This window comes from Nannospalax galili, unplaced genomic scaffold (assembly GCF_000622305.1).
Source record: "Nannospalax galili isolate Female #2095 unplaced genomic scaffold, S.galili_v1.0 scaffold14, whole genome shotgun sequence".
In the NCBI taxonomy this organism is placed as follows: Eukaryota; Metazoa; Chordata; class Mammalia; order Rodentia; family Spalacidae; genus Nannospalax; species Nannospalax galili.
In genome coordinates this window covers 555187-581277 of record NW_008336953.1, presented here as the reverse complement: position 1 = coordinate 581277, position 26091 = coordinate 555187, and the positions used below count along the sequence as shown (strand labels likewise).

General features: G+C 39.7%; 1 protein-coding gene and 1 non-coding gene across 12 annotated transcripts in view; both read right to left on the bottom strand.

The window, feature by feature from the left end:
• Mllt10 (MLLT10 histone lysine methyltransferase DOT1L cofactor) overlaps positions 1 to 26091 on the bottom strand; it is a 193024-nt gene that overhangs the window by 96479 nt on the left and 70454 nt on the right. For 9 of the 11 annotated variants that reach the window (XM_029562886.1, XM_029562888.1, XM_029562890.1 and 6 more), the window contains 3 exons: positions 21169 to 21272; positions 18609 to 18702; positions 15823 to 15918 (listed from right to left, as the gene is read on the bottom strand). In XM_029562886.1, the coding sequence (XP_029418746.1) occupies positions 15823 to 15918; positions 18609 to 18702; positions 21169 to 21272 (294 nt within the window). The remainder of the gene's footprint in view (positions 1 to 15822; positions 15919 to 18608; positions 18703 to 21168; positions 21273 to 26091) is intronic. The other 2 variants (XM_029562892.1, XM_029562894.1) reach the window with 1 other exon arrangement.
• On the bottom strand, positions 14174 to 14303 carry LOC115070145. Its single transcript, XR_003849351.1, has one exon. It is a non-coding gene; the product is annotated as a small nucleolar RNA SNORA33 (small nucleolar RNA).

Here is a 26091-nt window from a genome sequence, read left to right as displayed (position 1 = left end):
TAGGATCCACATATGAGGGAGAACATATGTCGATTTTTTTTTTTCCTGAGTGTTACTTCACTTAGTCTTTTTTAAAAAAAAATATTTTATTATTTTTATCTGATGTGTATGAGTGTATTGCCTACATGTATGTGAGTGCACCCGTGTCGTGCAATGCTGCGGAGGTAAGAAGAGGGCTTTGGGTTCCCCTGGAACTGGAGTTAAGGACGGTTCGTAGCTGCCATGTGGGTGCTGGAAATCAAACCCGGTCCTCTAACCACTGAGCCATCTCTCTAGCCTTAAATGAGGCAATCTTAAAAAGGCCTAGGGACTGAGGAGAAGACTCTGTTTAAAGGTGCTTGCTAAGAAATAGGTCATGAGTCTGGATCCCTAGAAAATGTAAGATGTCAGGTGGGCATGGTAGCGTACCTCTAATTCTAGCCTTTAAAGGAGAGGGTCCACAGGGCAAGCTGGCTAGGCAGACTAGCCATACTGGTGAGCTCTGAGCTTGACTGAAAGATCCTGCCTCAAAGAATACGGTGGAAAGTCATGGAGGGAGACGCCTAAAATCAACCTCGGGCCTCCATGCTCAGACACACAGGCATCCACACAAATGTGTACACATACCTCATACACATGAAGTTTTATGTAAAACAATAAATTTCCAGCTGTTTTAGCCACTCTGATTTTAGTGTCCCATTATTTATAGGTAAAAATAACTGCAAAGACAATTTTACTCCTTTGTTTTTCTTTGTAATTTCTATTATTAGACTTGAAGGTATTTTTAAAGAAATAATCTCATATATACGAAATTTAATTTGAAAAATCAATAATCTATACTACTTTTCAATTAGCACAGGTAAGCAAAATAATTTTCAACTATCTAACCATTCTTTTTATCTGTGTATGCATAGGAAAGAAATCATAGTAATCATGGCTACTTCTGAATGGTATAATCTGGATAAGGCTTTTTTTTTTTGGTCTTTTTGAGACAGGGTCTCCCTGTAGCCTCAGCTGTCCTGGAACTATGTGGACCAGGCTGGCCTTGAACTCACAGAGGTCTGCCTGCCTCTGCCTCCCAAGTGCTGGGATTAAAGGCGTGAGCCACCACACCTGGCGTTTTTAGCATTACACCTTTTTTTTTTTTTGTCTTTTTTTTGAGACAGGGTCTCCCTGTAGCTCAGGTACCTGGAACTCACTCTGTAGACCAGGCTGGCCTTGAACTCACAGAGATCTCACTCACTCACTCTGTCTCCGGAGTGCTGGGATTAAAGCCGTGCGCCACCATGCCTGGCACTGGATAAGTGCTTTTTTTTTTATAAGGCTTTTATCATGCTCTGCTCTCTTTAATTTTCTAAAATTACACAGGGCTTACAAGAACAGACTAGCAAGGTGTAATAATGCAGACATATAATCTGAACACCTTGGAGGTAGAGGCAGGAAAATCAGGAGTTCAAGGTTATCCTCAGCTACATGAGGCTTTTATTTATAAACCTTATATTTATAAGCTAAGAGAACCTATCTCAAAATAAATACAAAAAGGCTGGGGGTGGTGGCACATGCCTTTAATCCCAGCACTGAGGAGGCAGATCTCTGTGAGTTCAAGGCCAGACTGGTCTACATAGTGAGTTCTAGGCCTGCTGGGTCTAGAGGGAGACCCTGCCTCAAAAAGACCAAAAAAAATCCCCCAAACACACAAAAAATCAAAATCAGAGCGGGGCGGGTGTTAATAGAAAGCCATTCACCAAATTCATTTCTTTTTATTCACAATATAACGGAGTGTTTGCCAGCTTCCTGTGATGTTCAGTAACGCCATTTCACCGGGTTCTAGTCAATATAGTTTGGATGGAGATGTACACCACAAGCACAAATCTCTCTTTCCATTTAGAGATTAATATCCATGAGCACGGCAGCCAGAGATGCACTTCTGTGGACACGTTGGCTTTGGAGGCTCCTTTCTCAGCTCACTAACCAGCACCACCAGTTTCCACTCTTGCAAAGCTGCTCTACTTCCCGAACACCCTTCATTTAAAGTATGGCATTTCCTCCATCAAACCTATACTATTTTTTTTTTCTTAAATTCCTCTTTTTTTTTTTGGTCTTTTTTGAGACAGGGTCTCCCTGTAGCCCTAGCTGGCCTTGAACTCACAGAGATCCACCTGCCTCCTCCTCCTCCAGAGTGGTGGGATCAAAGGCATGCACCACCAGCCACAGCGTTTTTTCTTAAATCCTAATAAAACTGTCTTGGAACTTGAAAAAAGTAAAAGCAGCACAATCAGACAAGAGAAGGAATTTAAGTCCCCAATTTATAGCTCAAAAGAAAATTATCAATCAAAAACTCCCGTTTTTGAACATAGCTGTGTATAAACTCACTCAGAATATGCTAATGAATGCAAACAAGTCTATCTAAGTCACTTGTGAAATAGTAATTTATCAAATCATTTCCCACCTTCCTGTTGGTTACATATAGTCACTTTACTAGGTTTGTAAAGCAATGACTTCCTATTATTTTGGACTAATTTTTCAAGGTTGTTTATGAGGTAAATAGCCTCAAAAGATAGTATATCTTAGCAAAGGGTGCCCAGCTTTATCATCCATTAAAAAAAACTCAGATGCCTTTAATGAAACAGATGCATGAACAGATGTCATATGATCCTTTGCACTGCCTCATGGAACTAGTCTTGGGCTATGATGCAAAAATATTTATACTCTCTAACTACAGCTTTGTTGTAATAAAAAGTTTTGCTGAAATAAAACTGACCAACTCTGACTTAGCAGTCTTCTATGTCCTACCTAAATACTACACAGAGGGTAAATGATAGTCTTCTCAAGTTGGGGCAATTTGGTGATGAAAATATGATGTGATTGATAGTGGTCTCATAGGGATTTGAAGGAAATCATGGGAGTGCAAATAAAAATTTTAAAAAATTTTATGGTCCACCAGGCAATAAATTGACTTTCTTTTTATTACTATATAATGAGAAGAAATTGAAGTGATTGTAGGCTGAGTACCAGGGAGTACATTTAAAGAGAGCTGTTTATCTCAATGGGCTCTGGTGGTTGCCAGGCTTCTCTGGACAGGAGGAGAGACATCCTCAGCAACTTGGTAGTCAGCTTTATTTCTACCCTACTGTAATGACAACTGTTGGATAGGCATGTCCTCCAAAAGAACTAGCAACAGCTGAATATCTGAACCCTAAGAGATTCTGTAGAAAGGGAGGAAGACAGTCACCCCTCCCACCCAATCAGTTTCAATTGCATGAGGGGGAGGGTCTAAGGACACACATGGAGGAAGGTGGGGAGGCAGCGGGAAGTTTGCCATCTTGACAAGGGCACCAGCAGCCATGGATCTGGGAAGCTCAGCCAAGATGTAGGGGGAAAAAGCCCATAGGTGCATGCCTTTGTAACCCTCTTCTGGACATCATAAACTCTGTACAAAACCCTGACTACACTGTGCCGGTTTTGTTGGTCAGCTGTGAGGATAGTATATGGACTGGGGGGTGGGGGGTGTCACAGTGGGCCTCCCAGAGGGCCTGGGAGCCAAGAAGGCATGCAGCTGGGGCCTCCCAGAAGAGAATTTGGCTTTACAACAACAATGTAGACTCAGTTAGTTGTTTTAAGAAAACGGGCTGTGGATTTAACTCAGTAGTAGAGCACTTAGGATGTGCAATTTACCTGGGAGGAAAAAAAGCTGATGACGGTTTCCATGCCCCTAAGAGAAGACAAAAGCTACACGTGCCCACCCATGCAAACAGACTAGTTTTTTTTGGGGGGGGGGTACAAAAGAGGTCTCATTATGTAGTCCTGGCTGGCCTAGAACTCACTATATAGACCAGGCTGCCGTCCAACTCAGAGATTCACCTGCCTCTGCCTCTCAAGTGCTAGGATTAAAGATGTGTACCACCATACCCACCTACTATATAGTTCTTTACTGAAGAAGTCTACCAATTCTTTGTTTATTGTCTTTTTGAGACAGGGTCTCCCTGTAGCCCCAGCTGGCCTGGAACTCACTATGTAGACCAGGTTGGCCTTGAACTCACAGAGATCTGCCTGCCTCTGCCCAGCAGAAGTTTACCAATTCTCATACACTTTTCCTCATTTTACAAGGGTGAAAAGGTATTCTCCCAATTGAGAAAAGCAGCATGTACAGTATTCCTAGTGAGATACAGAAACTGGTCCTCAAACTATATCCCTTTCCTGGATAGTCTGATAGAAACAATACAGAATTCTAAGAGGACAAAGGAAAACCAGGGCTTTGGAAAAAGAAATCCCTGCAGGGCCAATGAAAAGGACAAGGAGGAACTGGAGACCACATCTCTAGATTTAGTTATTGTACTTATGGTCCAAATATATAGACTGACCCCATCACACAGGTTAATGGTATTTGCTAAGCTATCTCAGGCATTTCAAATGCCACCGTGTCATACCACATATACCCAAGGAGCAAGGTGGACTTTCACAATCTGTCAAGGTTCCCGATATTGTTTAAAATTTATTCCGTGACCTTTACACGTGTGTATGTTTGTATGTGCGTGGGTGTGTGTCACACATGGCGCAGTATACATATGGAGGTGAAAGAATTACTTTCAGGAGTCGGTTCTTGCCTTCTGTTACTTCCTTGCTTCTGCTGCTGTGCCGAGTACTTGAAGTGATTCTCTTGTCTCCTCCTCTGACCCCGACATATGAATGCCGGAATTACACATTATCTAGTTTTTAACATGGTTTCCTAGGAAGAGAACCTAGGTCTATTGGCTTGTGCAGCTAGCCAACTTACCTGCTGAGCCTTCTCCCAGACTTGAACTCCAATATGCCCAAAGAAACTAAACTCCCTTCACCATCTGCCACATACAGGTTTGTCAGAATACAGCACAAGTGCCAGTCTCTGATTTCTAAAATGTTCTCTACTTGTTGGTAAACTGAAAGCCTCAACCCTCAATAGATGGTGATGTTAAGGTAACGAGGTCAGCAGGACTTGGGGGGGTGATGATGTAACTTGGGGGGGGTTAGAGATGTAACTTGGCTGTTAAGAGTGCTGGTCTAGCATAACAAGGCCCTGTATTCATCCTCCTTTATCCATCCCCAGCACCGCATAAACCAAGGTGGTACATGCCTACATCCCAGCACTCAGAAGGTAAAGCAAGAGGATCAGCGTTCAAGGTCATTCTTAGCTAAATAACAAGTTGGAGGCCAGTCTGGGATCCACGAGACCCTGTCTCCAAAAAAACAAAAATCTTAAAAAAAAAAAAAAAAAAAAACCTGATTAACAAGTGAAGTTCCTATGGCAACTATATAAACACATCAAATTTCTCAGGCAATCAAAGATTCCCACCATCAAAAAAGGTGAGCTCTAGATTTGGTGGCTCTAACTTGACTTTCTACTTTCTTGCATATATGCATCTTTTGAGGAACCTAAACCAGCAGACTGCACTGCAAGCTATAACACAACCTTTATCTCTAAGAACACAGTCCTTATTAAACTTCTGAGCTCTAAGTTTCTATAGTCGTGCATCACCATGTCCTGGCTCCAATTAAGGTCACAAGCACTCTGCCTCCCTGGAATGATTAGCAACAGCTCCCCTTATTGAAAAGTAGTTATGCAGCCGGGCGTGGTGGCGCACGCCTTTAATCCCAGCACTTGGGAGGCAGAGGCAGGTGGATCTGTGAGATTGAAGCCACACTGGTCCACATCATGAAGACCCTGACTCAAAAAAAAAAAAAAAAGAGCACACTAGGAAGCCAAACTGCATTCAAATTCAACTCCGTCTTACTATTTGTAAATGGTATTCAACGTCTATATGTCATAGTTTCAGATGTGTGTGACACACTACCCTCAGGACTCTGTTGAGGATTACATGAGCTAACATATGTAGAACACTTAGCAGTGCTTAGCATACAATGAATAGTAAGTGCACATTAGATACTATTGCTATTGTTACTAGGTCACTATCCTGATTGTTCTAAAAATTGGTCTCCCTATATCTATCAGAATTAGATAAACATGTCATGTAATGTGTTTTGACTACGACTGCTATCATATCACTATGAAATGCAAACTCCTAGCCTGGTGTGGTGCTGTACACACTCAGAAGGCTAAGACTGGAAGATCATAAAGGACATAGCCAACCACGGAAAGCTGCATATCACAATCTGTCCTTTAAAAACAGAGGAAAGCAAAATGCAAACTCCTTATAATGGAATTGCTAGAAATTGCTCCAATCAATATTTACATGTCTAGACTCTGAAGTTCAATAGATTCAATCTTGCCTATGTTCAGACATTCTGAACTCTCTAACATTAATTCTACAGATACCGTCCATAGCATCAAGAATTGTGTACGCCACAGTTCCTCAATAATCAATGACATTTCACACATTTAACATTTTCTATTGTTTCACAGGAAGCTTCTATCAAATTTCCACAAGGATTGCATTTTCTTTCTTAATAGTTGTAACATGCAGATTTACCTCTATTTGTTTTATCCATTCATCCTAACCTAACGGTTCTCAAGTTCAGAAACTATTGACATTTTTTATTTCTTTAATTACATTTTTATTGATTCTGTGTGTATGCAAAGGGGAATGGGGAGACATGTGTGACATGGTATGTGTGGAGGCCAGAAGACAACTTGCAGAAGTCAGTTCGCTATTTCTACCATGGGAGTCACAGGAATCAAACTCAGGTCATAAGGTGTGATACAGGGTACATTACCCACAGGCATCTAGTCAGGGCAAACTTTTAGGGAAAAAAAATTAGCTATGGTAATACTTGACAGTTATGAGTAAAAGAAAAATACAACTACCTAAGAATCTAGTCAGGGGCCGAAGAGATGGCTCAGCAGTTAAGAGCCGGTTGCTTTTCCAGAGGACCCGGGTTTGCAGCTAACAACTGTCATTAATTCTAGTTCTAGGGGATCCAACACCCTCTTCTGGCCTCTGCAGGCTTGTACAACATGGGTGCATTTACACACATGCAGGCAAAACACTCATACACATAAAATAAAAATAAATAAATAAATAATCTAATCAGTAAAAACATTGGGCAACTGATTTTACTATACAATTGGGAAAATGATTTGATTTTACTAATAGTTCATCAACAAACTATTACACCCATAACTCTTCATCATAAAAACTTGCAGTCTACTTGCATGAAAGACTTGACAGAAAATCATTTCTGAGGTGTAGGTCAGTAGTAGAGGAACACTTAGTATGTATGAGGTCCTGGGTTCAACTTCACATGCATGTGCATGCATATGCATACACACACGCACACACACACACACACACACACACAGAGAATTCACTCTTAAGATATTAATACTTAGAGGCTGGAGAGATGGCTCAGCGGTTAAGAACACTGGTTATTCAGAACACTGGTTATTCTTGCAGAAGACCTGGGTTTGAATCCCAACACCCACATGGCAGCTAACAACTGTCCATAACTCCAGTCCCAGCCTGACAGCCTCTTCCAACCTCTGCTTGCAAGTGCCAGGCACGGTGGCGCATGCCTTTAATTCTAGCACTCAGGAGGCAGAGGCAGGTGGATCTCTGAGTTCCAGGCCAGCCTGGTCTACATACTGAATTCCAAGCCAGCTGGGGCTACAGGGAGACCCTGTCTCAAAAAGACACAAACAAATAAACTTTCAAGCTGAACTCAAGAACACATCAAAAAGATAATTCTCTATGATCAAGCAGGCCTCATTCCAGAGAAGCACAAGGAGAGAGTTCAATATATGCAAATTAGAAAATGCAATATATCACCTAAATGGCCTCAAGGACAGAAATCACAAGATCATCTCAATAGATGTAGATAGAAAAAAAGCTTTGGACAAAATCCAACAAACTGTCATGATAAAAGACTTGAAAAAACTAGACTAGCGCATATCTCAACAAAGGTGACATATGGCAAAGCTATAGTCTAAGTTATACTACAAGGGGAAAACTGCAAAGCACATGCACTAAAATCAGGCACAAGACAATACTGTCCACTCAATCCATTCATTCAATATGTTTGAAGTTTTAGAGCAATAAGACAAAAGAAGGAAGCGAAAGGGATATAAAGAACAGAAACCGTCAAAGTATCCTTATTTGCAGATGATATAATTCTACAGAGACCCTAAAAACACTCAGATCTGATAAATACTTTCAGCAATGTAGAAGAAAACAAAATTAACAAAGAACAATTAGTAGGCTTGTTATCTACTAATAACAAACGATGAAAAAGAAATCAGCACGATAAGTGCTTGCCAAACAAAGCATGAGAGCTGAGCCCATTCCATGAAGACATGAAACAAACAGGTGCCTTAGAAACAACACCTTAGCCAGGAGTGGTGGTGCACACCTTTAATCCACTTGGGAGGCAGAGGCAGGTGGAGCTCTGTGAGTTCAAGACTAGCCTGGTCTACCTAGTGAGTTCCAGGTCAGCCGAGGCTACAGGGAAACTCTCCAAGCTTCTCCGGGGGGGGGGGGGGGGGGGGGGGGGGGAAGAGACGACGACACATGCCCACACACATCAGAAAAACAATCCCGTTCATAACTGACACAAATAAAATACTTTGGAATAAACCTAAACAAAGAAGTTAAAGACCACTGCAATGAAAACTTTAAAACACTGATGAAAGAAACTGAGGAAGACACTAGAAGATAGAAAGATCTCCCTTTCTCAAATACTGTGAAAATGGCCATACTACCAAAAGAAAGCTACATGGATTCAATGCAATCCCTATCAAAATTCTAATCTTTCTTCACAAAAAAAAAAAAAAAAAAAAGTTAACTTAAACTTATGAAAGCACAAAATGAAAATAATACAATATACATCACGTAAATGGACAGCTAGCCTAAGCAATCCTGAGCAAAACAGGCATGGGATACCTCCCTACTACTTACTGGCCAGAGAGGGAAAAGGCACAACACAGTTCTTGGCTGCCCACCATTAACTAGATGGTAAGACCCTATTGCTGAAGACACAACACACTTTACAGGATATAGAGAAATCAAGCTGGAACTAACCGAAAAACTTCCTCCCAGCTGGTTAGCTTTCACAGTGCCAGAAGGTCCTATGCAGGCCACTGGAGAAAAACAGGTATCAATGGTTTTACCCAGCCAATGCACCCTGAATGCCCACTAGTACAATACCAGCATGAAGGCTATGGGGCTAACCAAACACTTTCTGACTGGATTTGAGGATTGCTCCACAGGACAAACTTCATGCCTTGGACTATAAACCTGGTCAAAAGCCCAGGTACCCCCAGAAGGGGGGGGGTTACTATTGTAGTTTTGCTAAATAATCAAGTTATCACACAGGCTTCTAAATATTTATGCTTATAAATATAGATAGGTGCTGCTCTCGGCCTTGGTCAGAGAAATGTCTTTCTGCAGTGAGCAACAAAGTAGAGACTGATAGCTTGTGAAATTTGAGTGTTCAGCCCCCGACCTCCAAGACCCAGGGAGCACCACAAAAGAGGGACAGAAAGAATGCAAGAGCTAGAGGATGGAACAGGGTGCTGGGAAATGCTATCTTTTGGACATGAATGGCAGCTGCACTCGTGAACGCACTACCAAGATTTGCACAAGATCAAGCCAACTAGATCAGTCAATATCCCATCAGGCAGCACTACTTGGACTCAGTGGGTTACAAAATGGGGGTAGGAATAATCGGTGGGAAGGGGGGTGTACTGGAGATATTTACAGGAAATGAGAGGCAGAAATAGGGAGTGGTTATGATCAAGATGCATTACATACATGTATGAAATTGTTAAAGAATAAATGAAAGGGTTTTGTTTCTTTTTAAAGACCAGAGGTATTACCACATCTGATTTTAAGTTATAGTAAGTATCGAACCGTAGTAACTAAACAAAAAAGGCACCGGCACAAAAACAAACGCAGATCAATGGAACAGAACTAAGGAGCCAAATACAAACTCATACAGCTACAGACACCTGGCTTTGGACAAAACTGGCAAAAATGTAAACTGGAGTAAGATTAGCCTCTTCAACAAATGGTGCTGGGAAAACTGGATATCCATATGTAGTGAAAAATACATCTTTACCTCTTACCCTGCTCAATAATCAATTACAAATGGATCAAAGGCCTTCATGTAAGATCTGAAACTGTTAGAAGAAAAAGTATGGAAAATACATCAAGATATATCCATAGGCAAAAACATCCTGCATAGTGCACAGGACTTTATTTAGTAACTGATGAAATAAGACTGAATATTGACAAATGGAACCTCATGAAACTGAAAAGATTCTGCACAGGGGCCAGAGAGATGGCTCAGCAGTTAGAAGCACTGGCTGCTCTTCCAGAGAACGTGGGTTTGGGTCCCAGCACACACATGGCAGCTAACAACTGTCTATAACTCCAGTTCCAGGGGAATCTGACACCTTCATCTAACCTCTGCCAGCAGAGCGCAACACAGGTGCACTTACACACATGCGGGCAAAATACTCATACACATAAAATAAAGGTAAATAAATCAAATAGAATATGCAAAGAACTAAAAAAAGAAAATGAAATAACAAATCAAACAACCCAATCACTAAGTAGGCTAATGAGATAGACAATACTTAAAAGATGAAGTACAAATGGCCAACAACATGTCAAAACACTCAATCTCATTAGTTGTTGGAGAAATGCAAACTAAAATTAAATTGATAGTCCACTTTACCCCAGTCAAGATGACAGTCATTAAGAAAACAAATAATGGGGGCTGGAGAGATGGCTCAGCGGTTAAGAACACTGACTGTTCTTGCAGAAGAACCAGGTTTGAATCCCAGAACCCACATGGTAGCTAACAACTGTCCATAACTTCAGTTCCAGGGGATCCGACAGCCTCTCTGTCTTTCATGGGTATTGCACGACACAGGTGCACTTATCTACAAAGAGGCAATACATGCATACACATAAAATAAAAATTAAAACAAACAACAAAAAAATAAATAGTGGGGCTGGAGAGATGGCTCAGCAGTTAAGAGCACTGGCTGTTGTTGTAGAACACCTAGGTTCAATTCCTAGCACCCACATGGTAGCTAACAACCATCCATAACTCCAGTTCCAGGGGATCCAACACCCTCTTCTGACCTCCTTGGGCACTGTATGACACAGATACACTTACATACATGCAGGCAATACACTCATATACATAAAATAAAAAAATAATAAAATATTTATTTTTAAAAACAAAAGAAGTAATACATGTTGGCAAGGATATGGACAACAGGGAACCTTTATATACATTGCTAGTGGAGATATAAACTGGTCCATCCAGTTTGGAACTTCGGTGTGGAAGTTCACTTAAAAAAAACTAAAAACAGACCTACCATATGACCTAGCTATACCACTATTAGAAATTTCCCCAAAAGACTTCAGATTAAAATATCACAGAGATATATAAGTATATCTATGTTTACTGCAGCATTATTCACAATAGCAATAGAACTAACCTAGGTTTCTATCAACAAAGGAATAAAAAAAATGGAATTTTCTTCAGTCATAAAGAAGAAAGTTACATTACTGGCAAGAAAATGATGCATCTATAGATAATCATATTAAGTGAACTGAGTCAATCTCAGAAAGACAATTATAGGATTTTCTCTCATTTGTAGATTTTACAGATACATGAAATCATCTGAGTATGTATGATACAAAAAGGAGAGGTGAAACTGTCATGAAGAGGAGAGGAAGTGCTGAGAGGAGGAGGAGAGGAGAAGGGGAGGGAAATATGGGGGGAACGTCCTCATAGCACATTATAATCATGTAAAAATGTCCTTCTGCAACCCAGTACCAGGTACAACTATACATTATTGGAAAAAAATTAAGGTAACAGGTAAAATGCTCATATTTGAAAATATGGGTGAAGAGTATAGAAGAATTATTTGTAGTATTTTTGCTACTTTAAATCTAACATTACTACAAAATCTGAAATTAGAAAGAGGTCAGGAAAGCCAGGCATGGTGGCACATACCTTTAAATCCCAGCACTTGGGAGGCAGAGGCAGGTAGGGCTCTGTGAGTTTATCTCATCTACATACTGAGTGAGTTTCAGGACAGCTGGGACTACAGGGAGACCCTGCCTCTTTTTTTTTAAAAAAAAAAAAAAAAAAAAAAAAAAAAAAAAAAAGGGTTTGGGCTTAAAAGAGGGCTTAGGTTATGGCTCAGCATTACAGTCCACACCTACTTGGCATTCAAGAGGGTCTGGGGTCAATCCCCAGCACTGTTAGAAGGAAAGGAAAGAGGGAAAGGAAAAGAGGGAACACTAAGAAAAGTTTAAAAGGATATATAATCCCCTGGCTTGTGCCTATCATCCAAGGATGAAGTCTGGACCTAGAATTGCTTCTAAAACTTTTCACAAATCAGCTCTGCACTAGTTGCATCTGACTTCACATTTGAAACACACACAGCAACTGTAAACTGTTGCTCCTGAAAAACACTGTCCTACAAGATCTCCAAAGAAAAGCACATAAATTAAAAAATAAAGAGTAGATGCCAGGTAACTCCCAATGCTCAAAACTCTGCTGAGACACAGAGAAGTAATGACAGGATGTTGATTAGAAGTTTTGTTCTTTTGAGCCACAGGAGCAGGTAATCTGGTTCTCTTAAGAAATGAGTAACCCTCAACAAAGGTAAATCTAGTCAATCCTAAACTTGTCACCCACAAACTTTCACCTTAATCCAACAAATTTATTCTGGCAAAAGCTCCTGTATCTGTTGCCAGCAATCAGTAACAGACTGGAATCAAGGGCAAGTAAGGGCAGGGGATAAATCTCTTCTCACTATAGTAAAAGACAGATAGACTTTTGGCAGATCTACTTGGAACTGGGTGAATGTCAATATAAAGAGAGTTTTTTTCCTCAGTATGATTTCAACTTACCATTTTTAATTTAACTTTTTTTTTTTTTTTTTGTCTTTTTGAGACAGGGTCTCCCTGTAGCCCCAGCTGGCCTAGAATTCAGAGAGATCTGCTTGCCTCTGCTGGGATTAAAGGTGTGTACCACCAGGACTGGCTCAATTTAAATGGTGCAAAAGCAATATGCATTCCACAGAAACTACACTTCAAATTCTCAATTTTGATCTTATCTTGGGCTAGCAATGTGTGGTACAATCTCTCTGGCAATGTGATGCAATGGCAGCAACAGGAGCTCCCAGCTGGTAGGTAATAAGGGTGAACTTCACAGCACTCTGGAATGCTGAGCTATGGTGCTCAGTGGGCTGCATGTGCATTTTCCAAATGTGAAGCTTATCTAAATGAATGCCTACTGTAAGCTAAGGAGCACCTATAGTATAGTGACTAATGTTGGAGAAGCTGAAAACTACTACAAAAACAACAGGTACAAGATGGTTTTAATGCAATAAAGAATGAGTAATTTCCAGATAATGACCTACAGCTTAGTCTTTAATAATGAATACTTCTGAAGTTGTAAGATTCCCAATATGGTGACAATGAGGCAACAAGTTGTGGTATCAGATACTCCCCTCCATTTCTCAACTTTCCGCACTTCTGTGGCTATGCTTCTTGCACATAAAAACAACTACCACCAGAGTTAAGTAATCTACTGACTTTGGACATGCCACTGAACCTTTATGAAAAGACAGCTTCACAATTCTTACAACGTTTTAAAAGGCTTCAAAACAATCAGACCTGGCGGTGCATTATCTATAATCCCATCACTCAGGAGCCTGAAGCAAGGATGGCAAGTTCTAGGCCAGCCTCGTATACACAGTAAGTTCCAGACCAGCATAAGCTACACAGTGAGACCCTGTCAATAAACAAATGAATGCCTATGAACTGAAATAAAGCTGAAGTAAGGTAGTGATTTACATCTTCCCAATAGTTATGACAAGAATTTTTCAATGAAGGGTTCTTTGAATATATAGATGATTCCTTATTAAAGACCTTATTAAAGGGGCTAGAGGGACGGCTCAGAAGTTAAGAGCACTGGTAGCTCTTGCAGAGAATCCAGGTTCTAGTCCAAGCACCCAGGTGGCGAACAACTGCCCATAACTCTAGTTCCAGGGGAACCTAGCTCCTCCTCCTGATCTCTGTGGGCATTGCGTGACATGGATGCATGACACACATGCACTCACACACACAAAAAAACAAATTTTTTTTTCTTCAAAAAAAAATTACAATTTATTTTTAAATTTCTTAGAACTAGTTAAGTTTTAATTAGTCTTATGAAAATGCCCCCAATGTAGTATTATAGCCATTCTCAGGGACCTTAATGACTATAGGTGTCTTTAAGGCTCGTAACATGGCCTTACTATTGCCAGCTTTTCTAGCTCTCTGCAGATACACATTCAGATAAGCAGATCAGTTGGCTGGCTTAAAAACAAAATTTTTAAAAGACCTTATTAAAGACTGAAATACATTCCTACCTTCAACTATGGTAAAATTCACTGCTACTTTGTGTATCACTTGGTTACTTTAGAGAAAGAGAATTCTATTTTGCAATTCCATTTGACAATTGTGATACATAATACAAAAATAATTCATGTGAAAGGCTTATAACATACATAACAGAAAACACACATTACAAAAGTTTGTTGTCCTTTTTACAGTGAACATCAATAAACATTAACAGTATTAGAAGACATTCTTTTTTAACAATTCACAATCTAAACTATCAATGGCTGAATTAAACCCTGATACATACAGCTATAGTTAACTTCAAATTATTGGTTCCTTTTAAAACATGAGCTAGTTGGACATGGTAGCACACACCTTTTAACCGCAGTGCTCAGGATAAATTCAGCATAAATTCAAGTCAAATGTGCTTAAAGAACTAGCCACACATTAGCATTCCCCAAATCCTAAGTATCTCCAGATGTAAAACTATTACATGATCTCTTTTCAACTATCAAATACAATCTGCAGGCATACTTTTAAAACTAATCTGTACCAACTCTGTAAGAATATTCTCTTCTGGGGTGGAAAAACGGCTCAGCAGTTAACATCACTGGCTGCTCTTGAGCAGAGGACCTGGGTTAAGTTCCCAGCACCCACATCGGGGCTAATACAATTCCAGGGGATCCAATGCCCTTCTTCTGATCTCCAGGGTCACTGCACAAGCATTATATACATACACGCAAAACACTTGTACACATGTAAAATAAAACTAAATCGAATTTTTAAAAAAGAATATTCTTTTCCATTTAAGATGACTTCTTTTATCCTTATTTCCATGAAAACATCACCTGGGTTATCGTTTTACTCTAGCTAATATATCCCTAAAGAATTACAAATAGAGTACGACTAGCTCTACAATATTCACTTCTAATTAATTAAAAACGAATCACATCCCTTAAAGTAAGTAAAAATGCAAGCAGAAAACATGTTAAGTCAGAAAAGGAAAGATTAGTATTTAGGCAAGATTTAATGTTTTAATTAAAAAAAAAATTCTCAAACAAATGTACAACATTTGGCAACTAGAAAAATAAAACATTAGCACCAATGAAAAATAAAAACCAGCCAAGAATATTTAGAACTCTAAGTTGTTCTATATAAAGGAGAAAGGCTGAGATAATTACTCACATGTGGCATTATCAGTTAATGGTACATAGCAACAAACTATTACTGCTGAAGTCACCTCAAGATTCTACAAGATGATCACAGCTAACACATGGAAGAAATCACTCATACTTTCAATCAAGTTGTAATTTAAAAACCATACTCACAACTATGGCACTATTTAATACCTAGTCTTTGGCTTAGTACTGTATTAGCCAAAATCTTTCTGAACTTCAATGTTTCCATTTAGCTATAAAAAAGCCAATTTTATCTAAAAAGATTTTTAAAATTCTATTAAGTGATGTGCTACATAATTAGCAACAACAAATCCACTTACTTTTTTCTCTTTCTCATGATGTTTATCCTGAGAGTGAGAGGAAGAATCACTTAAACTTTGATCATATGACCTATTAGATCCCCGTTTGCTCTTTTTCTAAAAGAGAAAACATATACATATGTGTATATGTATATAAAAAATAACTGTTAGGTTTAAACTATTTTCAAGTGTGAAATGTTTTTAAATGTCTAAAATTTGTTTTTAAAAAATCACTTTCAGTTTATATAATCCAGTTTAAATACCACTACTATATTACAAACAAAAAAACTAACCTAAATTTAACATTAATGTCTTATTTTTGTATATTTACTAAGATGTGTAAAAACATTATTTTCAAATAAGCTACTATATTTTCAATGTTGGCTTAAAACAAACAAACAAATAAAGAAAAAACCCACCCCACTGACCAAAAGATGCCCATGAACAAAAAGTACGATGCAGCGGCACATCCCTGGCATCCCAGTATTTGGGAGGCTTGGGGAAAACAGATGCCAAGATTAGAGAACAGAAAAGTCAACGTTTAGAGTTACTTTACACAGCAAGAAGCTTTTGCTTTCAGTAAAGAAAAAAAAGTTCTCTAAAAGTTTGTCTCTACAGGTCATTTAGGAACAGATAAAGATAAATATCCGTGTTAAACCCATGCACATTTTCATTTCTACAAGCACTACACACTTCTGTTTAAAATCATAACGTGTGGAGGTAAGAATTATTTAGGGTACTTAAAAAATTAAAATTGGGTGACATTAAAAGTAATTAGTTTAAGGCAGAGACAGGCAGATCTCTGTGAGTTCAAGGCCAGCCTGGCCTACACAGTGAGTTCCAGGACAGCTGGGGCTACAGGGAGACCCTGTCTCAAAAAGATCGAAAAAAAAAAAAAGAAAAAAAAAAGTAATTAGTTTAAAATCAATTTTTAAAAGCAACTATAAAACAAATTCAAGTTCTATAGTTAGTTTATATAATCTCACTCAACAAAAATGTTTTTCCCAACTAGCAAATGGGATTAACATCATGTCAATAATTAGTAATGAGAAAACTCTTTATTTGTATAAACTTCAGAACCCTTTCTTATTCTTTTTAACCTTTCTTTTCTTTTCTGACACTGGGTCTCATGTAGTCCAGGTTGGCCTTAAATTCATTCTGTAGAAAACATGAGCCTGAACTCCTTAACTTCTTGTTTCTACCTCCAAAGTGCTGGGATTAGAGATACATACCACCATACCCAGCTTCAAATTTTTCAATTTTATAATATCTAAATCTTATAAAACATTCCACTTTTTTTCAGTCGTTGAAATAAATTAAAGTCTTCAGCAACAAATGATACTTATGTACAGTCATGTGTCAGTTCATGAGAAACATTCTAACAAATGTGTTGTATCTGGTGATTTCATCACTGCATGAACAATGGAAGCATGATGTGTTCATTTCCTAAGACAGGGCCCTTAGTATCAATTATACAAGGGAGGGAAGAAAGCAGGGAGGCAGGGAGGGAAGAAAGCAGGGAGGCAGGGAGGGAAGGAAGGAGGACCGCAAGCTCTACTCAACAGCTAAAGATCATTTAAAAATAAAACTTAAAAACAAAGAACAAACCATTCAGTGTATGAATCTACATATTCAAGGAACGAGAAATAGACATTTGGAGCATTAAAAATATTGATGCTAGTCAGGCATGGTGGCGTGCACCTTTAGTCTCAGGACTAGGGAGGCAGAGGCAGGAGGATCTCTGTGAGATCAAGGCCAGCCTGGTCTCCACAGTGAGCTCTAGGTCAGCTGGGGCTACAAGAAGACCCTGTCTTGAAAAACCAAAATAAATAAATAAATAAATGGAAAATAGACACAAATAGACACAAATATATAACAATCAAAAGTTTCTGATTCAATCATTGATGTTACTGTTTAACAGTAAAGGCTAAATCTAAAAAATTCCAAAGCTGGGTTCAAGTGTATTTTCTCAAGGTCTTTAAAGAAGTTGTAAAATAATCTTACTTCTGTTTTATTATTTCCTAGAAAATAAAAATGGAAGTAGGCAGCAAACACCATAGGTAACAGAAATGCAACAGGAATGGACACAGTGACAAAGCCCAAATGATCACAGGCAAGAAAATCAAAGCAACTAAACCCTTAAAATATAAATTCGCTAAAATTAATTTTCCAGAAAATGATAAACATTTACTAACAATTATCAGTATATATATTCTAATATAGAATATTCTAGGGGCTGGAGAGATGGCTCAGCAGTTAAGAACACTGGTTGTTCTTGCAGAAGACCCGGGTTCGAATCCCAGAACCCACATGGCAGCTAACTGTCTGTAACTCCAGTTCCAGGAGATCTGACAGCCTCTTCTGTCCTCTGCCGGCATTGCACGACACAGGTGCACTTACCTACATGCAAGCAATGCACGCATACACATAAAATAAAAATAGTAAATAAAAATTTTTAAAAAGTTTTAAAAAAAAAGCCAGGTGTGGTGGTGCACATCTGTAGTCCCAGCACTTGGGAGGTGGAGGTAGGTGGATCTCTGTGAGTTCAAGGCCAGTCTGGTCTACAAAAAAAAAAAAAGAGAGAGAGAGAGAGAATATTCTAGAGAGCAAAATATTTTAAAATTACTACTTCTTTTCATTTCCAATAAGGAAATAAATTTATCTTGGGTTAAAAAAACTTAACCTTGAGCAAAAATCAACAGGAAGCTACTATATGTCTTTTACATGTCTATGTATTTTTTATGACGGTGTCACTCTACTTTTAAAACTAATTGCTGTTTTAGTATTAAATCCAAACTAACCCTTACCAGCTTACTGAAGTGGTATTTACAGTAGCCACAGTACTGGACGTTGTCTGCACCATTACCTTCTTCTTCACAGAGGAGTCCAGCAAACTGAGCACTGAAAACAAAGACCAAGCTCAAAATATTATACTTTAAAGCAAACAAAACTTAGTTTTAGGAATTTGTAAGAAAATATAAAGGGGAAAACAGAAGGTAGAGCTGGGGGGTTTTAGCTCTGCTCATTAGATAATAGCATCTACAATGTTCTGGGCTATTCCAGTATACACATTCATTCACAAGTGCAGAGACAGAAAAGCATTCCTGTAGTTGTGGTCAAAAACATTCACCTCCACTTACAAATTATCATTTTTTAAGGTCATAATTTAAAATAAACTCATTTCCATCAAGGATGAAGATGCATCCAAGTTTTTTTCACCAAATAGTCATCAAGCGGCTTTAAGAGCTGGACACATCAGCACATGCAGACTGTCCCAGTACTGGGAGGTTGATGTTAGTCTTTACTAACTAACATCAATAGATTACTTGAGTCCTGGGGTTTGAAATAAGAACGGAGAACAGTGAGAGCCCATGAAAACTAAAAAGTTTCATTAAGATAAATCCCCATTCTTGCCAGGTGGGGTAGTGCATGCCTTTAATCCCAGCACTCAGGGAGGCAGAGGCAGGCAGATCTCTATGAGTTCAAGGCCAGTCTCATCTACAGAGCCAGTTTCAGGCCAGCTGGGGCTATAGAAAGAACCTGTCTCAAAAAGATCAATAAAAAGACACACACACCCACCAAAAAAAAAAAAAATCCTATTCTCCTCATAATAAACAAGTTTCACTTTTTTTGTTTGTTGTTTTTTGAGACAGGGTCTCACTGTGTTAGTTCTGACTGGCCATCTGCCTCTGCCTCCCAAGTGCTAGAATAAAAGGCATGCACCATCATACCTAGCCTAACAATTCCTACTTTTAACATCTATGTAGTGCTTGGGGCTGGAGAGATGCTCAGAGGTTAAGAGCACTAACTGCTCTTGAAGAAGACCTGGACTCAATTCCCAGCACCCAGATGGCAGCTAACAATCATCCGTAACTCCAGTTCCTGAGAACCGACACCCTCTTCTGATCTCCACCGTACACGCAAGCAAAACACACAGAAGCACTGGGTGTAGTAGTGCACTCCTTTAGTCCCAGCACTCAGGAGGCAGATGCAGGTGGACCCCTATGAGTTCAAGGCCAGCCTGGTCTACATAGTGCGTTCCAGGACAGCTGGGGCTACAAGGAGATGATGTCTTGAAAAGATCTCCCTCCCCCAAAAAACAAAAAGATATACGTATAAAATTAAAAAAAAAAAAATCTATGTAGTGTTGAAAATAAAAGCCATGTTTCTCTAAAGACCTGATTTGATAATGTGATAAAGATTACATGGATACAAACTATACCCTCTGTGTTTTGCAGGGCAGTACTGGGGGGTTGAACTCAGGGCCTCTCATATGCTAGGTAAGCACTCTACCACTGAGTTACATCCCTATGTCACTATTATCTTTATTATTCTGTTGTGTACATGGGAGAGAGGGTTACCTTCAAACCATCATGCACACGTGGAGTTCAGAGGACAACTGGGGGAAATGGCTCTCTCCTTCCACCATATGGGATCCAAGGTTTGAATTCAGGTCATTTGGGTTTGGCAGTAAGCACCTTTATCTGCTAATGCATCTTACTGGTCATTGGTTGTTTTTTTTTTTTCAATTTTGAAACAGTGTTTCTCTCACTGAGCTGCCCAAGGTGACCCTGAGCTCATTCTATAACTTGGGCAGGACTTGAATTTGTAATCCCCCTGCCTCTACCTCACTTTTTTTTAGGGGGGAAGGTTGTCTTTCTGAGACAGGGTCTCCCTGTAGCCCCAGCTGGCCTGGAACTATGTAGACCAGGCTGGCCTCGAACTCACAGAGATCTGCCTGCCTCTGCCTCCCAAGTACAGGAATTAAAGGCGTGCGCCACCACACCTGGCTACCTCACTTTTTTAATTTGTCTGTTTTCGTTATATGTGTATGAATGTATTGTTTACAGATATGTTACAGGTATGTGCACTTGTGTCGTGCAGTGCCCACTGAGGTCAGAAGAGGGCGTTGGATCCTCTGAAACTGGATTTATAAATGGTTGTTAGCCGCACTGTGGATGCAGGAATTCAAACCCCAGTCCTCTGCAAGAGCAGCCAGTGCTCTTAACCGCTGGGCCATCTCTCCAGCTCTACCTCTACCTCCTTAATAGCCTATGTCACCAAGGCCTGGCTCACACTACAACCTGGAGAAGGAAAACTTCTTTGCAACTCTTATATGCTTCAAAGTTATAGCATAGTAATCAAGATCAACACAGGTGTGTAAAAGAGAGTTAAAGATATAGCTCAGTGGTAGAGTGCTTTCCTAACATGTACAAAGTACTGGGGTTTGATCCTAAGCAGTGAACATAAAAACTATTCCAGTAAAATACACTGTAATAATACCAGAGTTGGTAGGTACTTAGCTAAACAATGTTACACAAATTATTTACCAATTTCATTTCTATACAATGATGGAAACATACTTACCATGTTACATGGAAAGCCTGTCGACATCCATGTTTATTACATGTCATGCAAGCACCAGTGGCTGCTTTGCTTTCTCTTCCTTGTTCATCACATATGTAGCAAGTCTTAGAGTGAAGACACAAAAATTAAAAATCACAGATGTCCTTAATACGAATCTGCATTTTACAAATACAGAAATTGCCACCAAATTTATAATCAGAATATAATTTCTGTTTTTGGACAGAAATTAAATCTTTGCAAATAGAAATAGGACAATATAAATAACAAAGTCTTAGTAAAAGTTCGAAAAAGCATTGCTTTTACTGGTCTCAAAAAACCTGACAAACAAGAGGCCTGTTCACTGACACAAAGAGATAGGGGGAGAGGGGGTGTAACAGTCATCCATACTCTAAAGGACAAAGAACAGCCCTATGTAAGTGAATGAAGGTTAGGTGATTTCAACTCTCCACAAGGAATCTATTAATACCATTAGGCCCCATCAACATGACATGCTGGGTTAGGGAGGAAAACACTTTAACCTAGTATATCAGAAAAGTTTCTTTAAATCAACTCCAGTCACTCTAACTTGGGACATTTGGTGTGCTTCCCATATAAAAATAACCATTCACAGCTCAAAATAATTGGTAGTCAGGGGACAGAAGAATCAATCATAGAAACAATATTTTATGAACAACCGTGCATAGTAAGAAAATTATCAGCCAACTAGAAGTTGATTACAAAAAGATAAATGTTGGGGCTAGAGAGATGGCTCAGTGGCTAAGAGAACTGCTTGCAGAGGACCTGGGTTCAATTCCCAGCACCCACAAGGCAGCTAACAAGTATCCAAAACTCCATTTCCAGGGGATCCGACGCCCTCTTCTGACCTCCGTGGGTACTGCATGACATGGGTGCATTTACACACATGCACATAAAATAAGTCATAAATATTTAAAAAAAAAATAAAAAAGACAAATGTTCAACTACATGTAATGCCCATAAAGAGGCCTTAAGAACCAAAGATGCCGGGAATGATGACATACACGTATAATCCACACTCAAGAGGCTAGAGGTAAGAGACCTCCTGTGAGTTTGAGGCCAGCCTGGATTACATAGGAAGTTCCAGGCCAGTCTGAGCTACAAAATGAGAGACTCTGTCTTTGAAAAAAAAAAAAAAGTTTAGCAGTTCCACTTGAGAGGACAGCTTTTATTTGTAACAAGCTTTGAAGCTCATGCATAAAGTCACAGTTAAAGAGAATTCTACATTATACCAGAATACCTTGTAGTGCCTGATAAAGTCATACACTTGTGATTTGTCAATGAAAATTTAAAAAGTTTCATTAAGATAAATCCCCATTCTTGCCAGGTGTGGTAGTGCATGCCTTTAATCCCAGCACTCAGGGAGGCAGAGGCAGGCAGATCTCTGTGAGCTCAAGGCCAGCCTGGTCTACATAGTGAGTTCCAGGACAGCTGGGGCTACAGGGAGACCCTGTCTCAAAAAGAGACCAAATAATAATAATAATAATAATAAATAAATAAATAAATAAATAAAATAAAAAAGGAGGGCTAGGGAAATAGTACAGTTGGTAAACTGTTTACCACACAAGCATAAGGACCTGAGTTCAATCCCTAAAACCTACATTTAAGAAAAACAAATCATGGAAGCATACACTTATAACCCTAGCTCCGGGGAAGAGGAACAGGAGGGTCCCTGGGGTTTGCTGGTGAATCAGTCTGCCCAGCCTTCTCAGCAAGCTCCAGATTAGTACAAGACCCTGTTCTCAAAAAACAAGATGGATGGCATGAAAGAATGACACTGGCCCTCTACACATGCATGTTCTTTTTTTTTGAGACAGGGTCTCCCTGTAGCCCCAGCTGTCCTGGAACTCACCATATAGACCAGGCTGGCCTTGAATTCACAAAGATTCACCTGCCTCTGCCTCCCAAGTGCTGGGATTAAACGTGTGCGCCACCATGCCCAGCACACATGCATGTTCTTACACACAAATTTCAGTATACGTATTTAATAAAGTCTAACATGGGGTCAATGAGGTGGCTCAGCAGGTAAAAAGCATGTCACAAAGTCTGTAACCTCAGTTCAATCCCTGGAACCCACAGAGACAGCAGAGAGTCAAATGCAGAAAGCTGTCCACTGACCTCCAACATACGCATCACCAGACATACATGCACGGTATAACTACAACTGCCTAACAGAACAAGCATTTCAAAATTACAATAGTGAGCCAGTTTTGTTGGTCCATACCTGAAATCCTAGCACTTAGAAAGAGGCAGGAGAATCAGGAATTCAAGGCCAGCCTAGGCTACAAGAAACCCCTCCCTCCCTCCCTCCCCCACACACAGTAACATAAAGTGTAAAGAAAAGGGGGGGGGGATTAATGTTTTACAGAAACTTAGTGAAATTTTTCTCTTAATTACATGCAATAAACCAAACACTAAGTTATTTCTGTGAGGATGGGTTTTTGTTTAGCTTTGTTTTCTTTGAACTCTAAATCCAGGCATTGAGACACACACTTTCAACCCACTATGGTATCTATAGTGATCTTTTTCTTTCAAGTCATGAGGTTTCAATGAACTTGCATTTGCAAAGCAAGCACTCTGCTACCAAACTATATTCCCATGTACTACTTATTTTACTACTAAAATGAAGACTCAAGCTGTGTGAAGTAGCAGAGGCCTATGGTCTCACAGAATCAGGGGCCTGAAGCAAGAGGATCACTTGAGACTGGGAGTAGGAGGATCCAGATCAGACCCCATTTTCAAAACAAACAAAAAATGAAAAGCAACACCTGCAATTTACCATTTCTAATCATTCCAATATAATAAGACATGAAAGTAAAGACACATTTGGGAATAACTAGTTAACCTATGGCTCTTTTCTGTCTTCACAGCTTAACTTCCTTTTATATATATTTTAATTAGCATACAACATATTTCTTTATGGCATTTTCATGTAGACTTAGTTGGTTCTTTAACCAACTGACCAACTGTTCCTCTCCTCCACTTCCCTGCCTTCGCTCTCTGACATTCTAAGTGCTCTACTACTCTCCATATCCCTCCCTTCCCCTCATGGGCCCATTTCTGGTTTCCTGACCTCTCCTCACACTCACTCTCACATAAATGTACACACATAAGATAGAGGGCTGAAGTGATTTCTCAGCCATTAAGAGCACTTGCTGCTCTTCCAGTTTGGTTCCCAGTACCCACTTGACGGATCACAATTGTCTATAACTCCAGTTCCAGGTCTTCTGGTCTACAAGAGCATTATATGCACTGGTATACCTATATAGATACAGGCAAAACACTCCTACACAAAAAATAAAAATTTAAAATAATTATAAACCAGCCAGCCAGCAAGATAGCTCACTGGGTAAAGCTGCCAAGACTAAGTTCAAACCCCAGTAATCCACATGATGGAAAGGGAGAACCAACTCTGATGTTCACACATGAACTGTGACAAGTAAATAATAATATAATAATATTTCCCAATACTTGGGAGACAGAGGTAGGCATATCTCTGTGAGTTTGAGGCCAGAGTGGTCTACATAGCAAGTTCCAGGCCACCCAGGCCTAGACAGTGAGAACCTGTCTGAAAATATTTTTGTTTTAATTTTTTATGTGAAGCCAGGTGTGGTGGCACATGCCGTTAACCCCAGGACTTGGGAGGCAGAGGCAGGTGGATTTCTGTGAGTTCAAGGCCAGTCTGGTCTCCACAGCAAGTTCCAGGCCAGCTGAAGCTGCAGGGAGATCCCGTGTCAAAAGGACCAAAAAATGTGTGTGTGTGTTGCCTACATGTATGTAAGCGTACAACGTGCATGCAATATCTACAAAGGCCAAAAGAGGACTCCTGGAACTGGAGTTAAGGAAAGTTACTAGCCAACATGTGGGTGCTGAGAACCGAACTCAGGACCTCTGCAAGAGCAATCAGTGGTTTGTTTTTTTACCATTGAGGCACTTCTTTGGCCCCCATAAATACTGTAAATGAAAAAAACAAAAACAAAACAACAAAAAAAATGGAAGCTAGCATCTATCTGAATACGAGAGTGCATGAGAACAATGTGCTACTTCCCTCTTTGAGCCTGTTATTTCTCTTAGTATTTTCCAATTCCATCCATTTTCCGATAAATTTAATTTCTCTCTAGAGCTGAATAAAGCCCCATGGTGCACATGAACCTTATTTCATCCCCCTTATCTGTTGATGGATATGCAATTTCTGCTGTACACGACCAAAGTGATACAGGTGGGTCATATGTTAAATGTTCTCAGTTTCTTGAGAAACCTTGACAGTGATTTCTCTAGTGGCTATACCAGTCTACACTTCCACCAACAGTGCAGAAACTAAGGAAGGGCTCCTCTTTCCTCATATTCCCACCAGCATTTGTTTTCTTCATGAGAGCCATTCTGACTGGGGTGAGATGAAATCTCAAAGCAGTTCTGATTTACATTTCCCTGGTGGCTAAGGTTGCTAACGCTTCATGCAAGCAGCTAATCCTCCATAATCTGCGCTCCTGGTTCCTGCCTTGGCCTCCATTGATGGTGGACTGTGCTTGTAAGCCAAATAAACCCTTTCTTCCCCAAGTTGTTTTTGGTCAGTGCTTTTATTGCAGCAACTAAAGGCAAACTAAAACACGAGGCTTCTGGAGATCCAACTCAGGTGCTCATACTTGCATACCATGCACTTAATCAACTGTGCATCTCCCCAGCCCATAAAAATACCCTTAAAAAAACCATCAGCTGAGATATACAAAAAGGCAAAATGGTTTTGCTTTGCTGGAGGGAGGGGGGATCCCTTGCTATATAATAGCCCAGGCTGGCCTTGAACTCAGCAATTCTCCTGCTTCGGTTCCACATATGCTGGGAGTAAAGGTATGTAACACTCCATCTAGCTGCAAAAGGATTTCTCTAGAAAAGTGTTATACTGTGCCATCT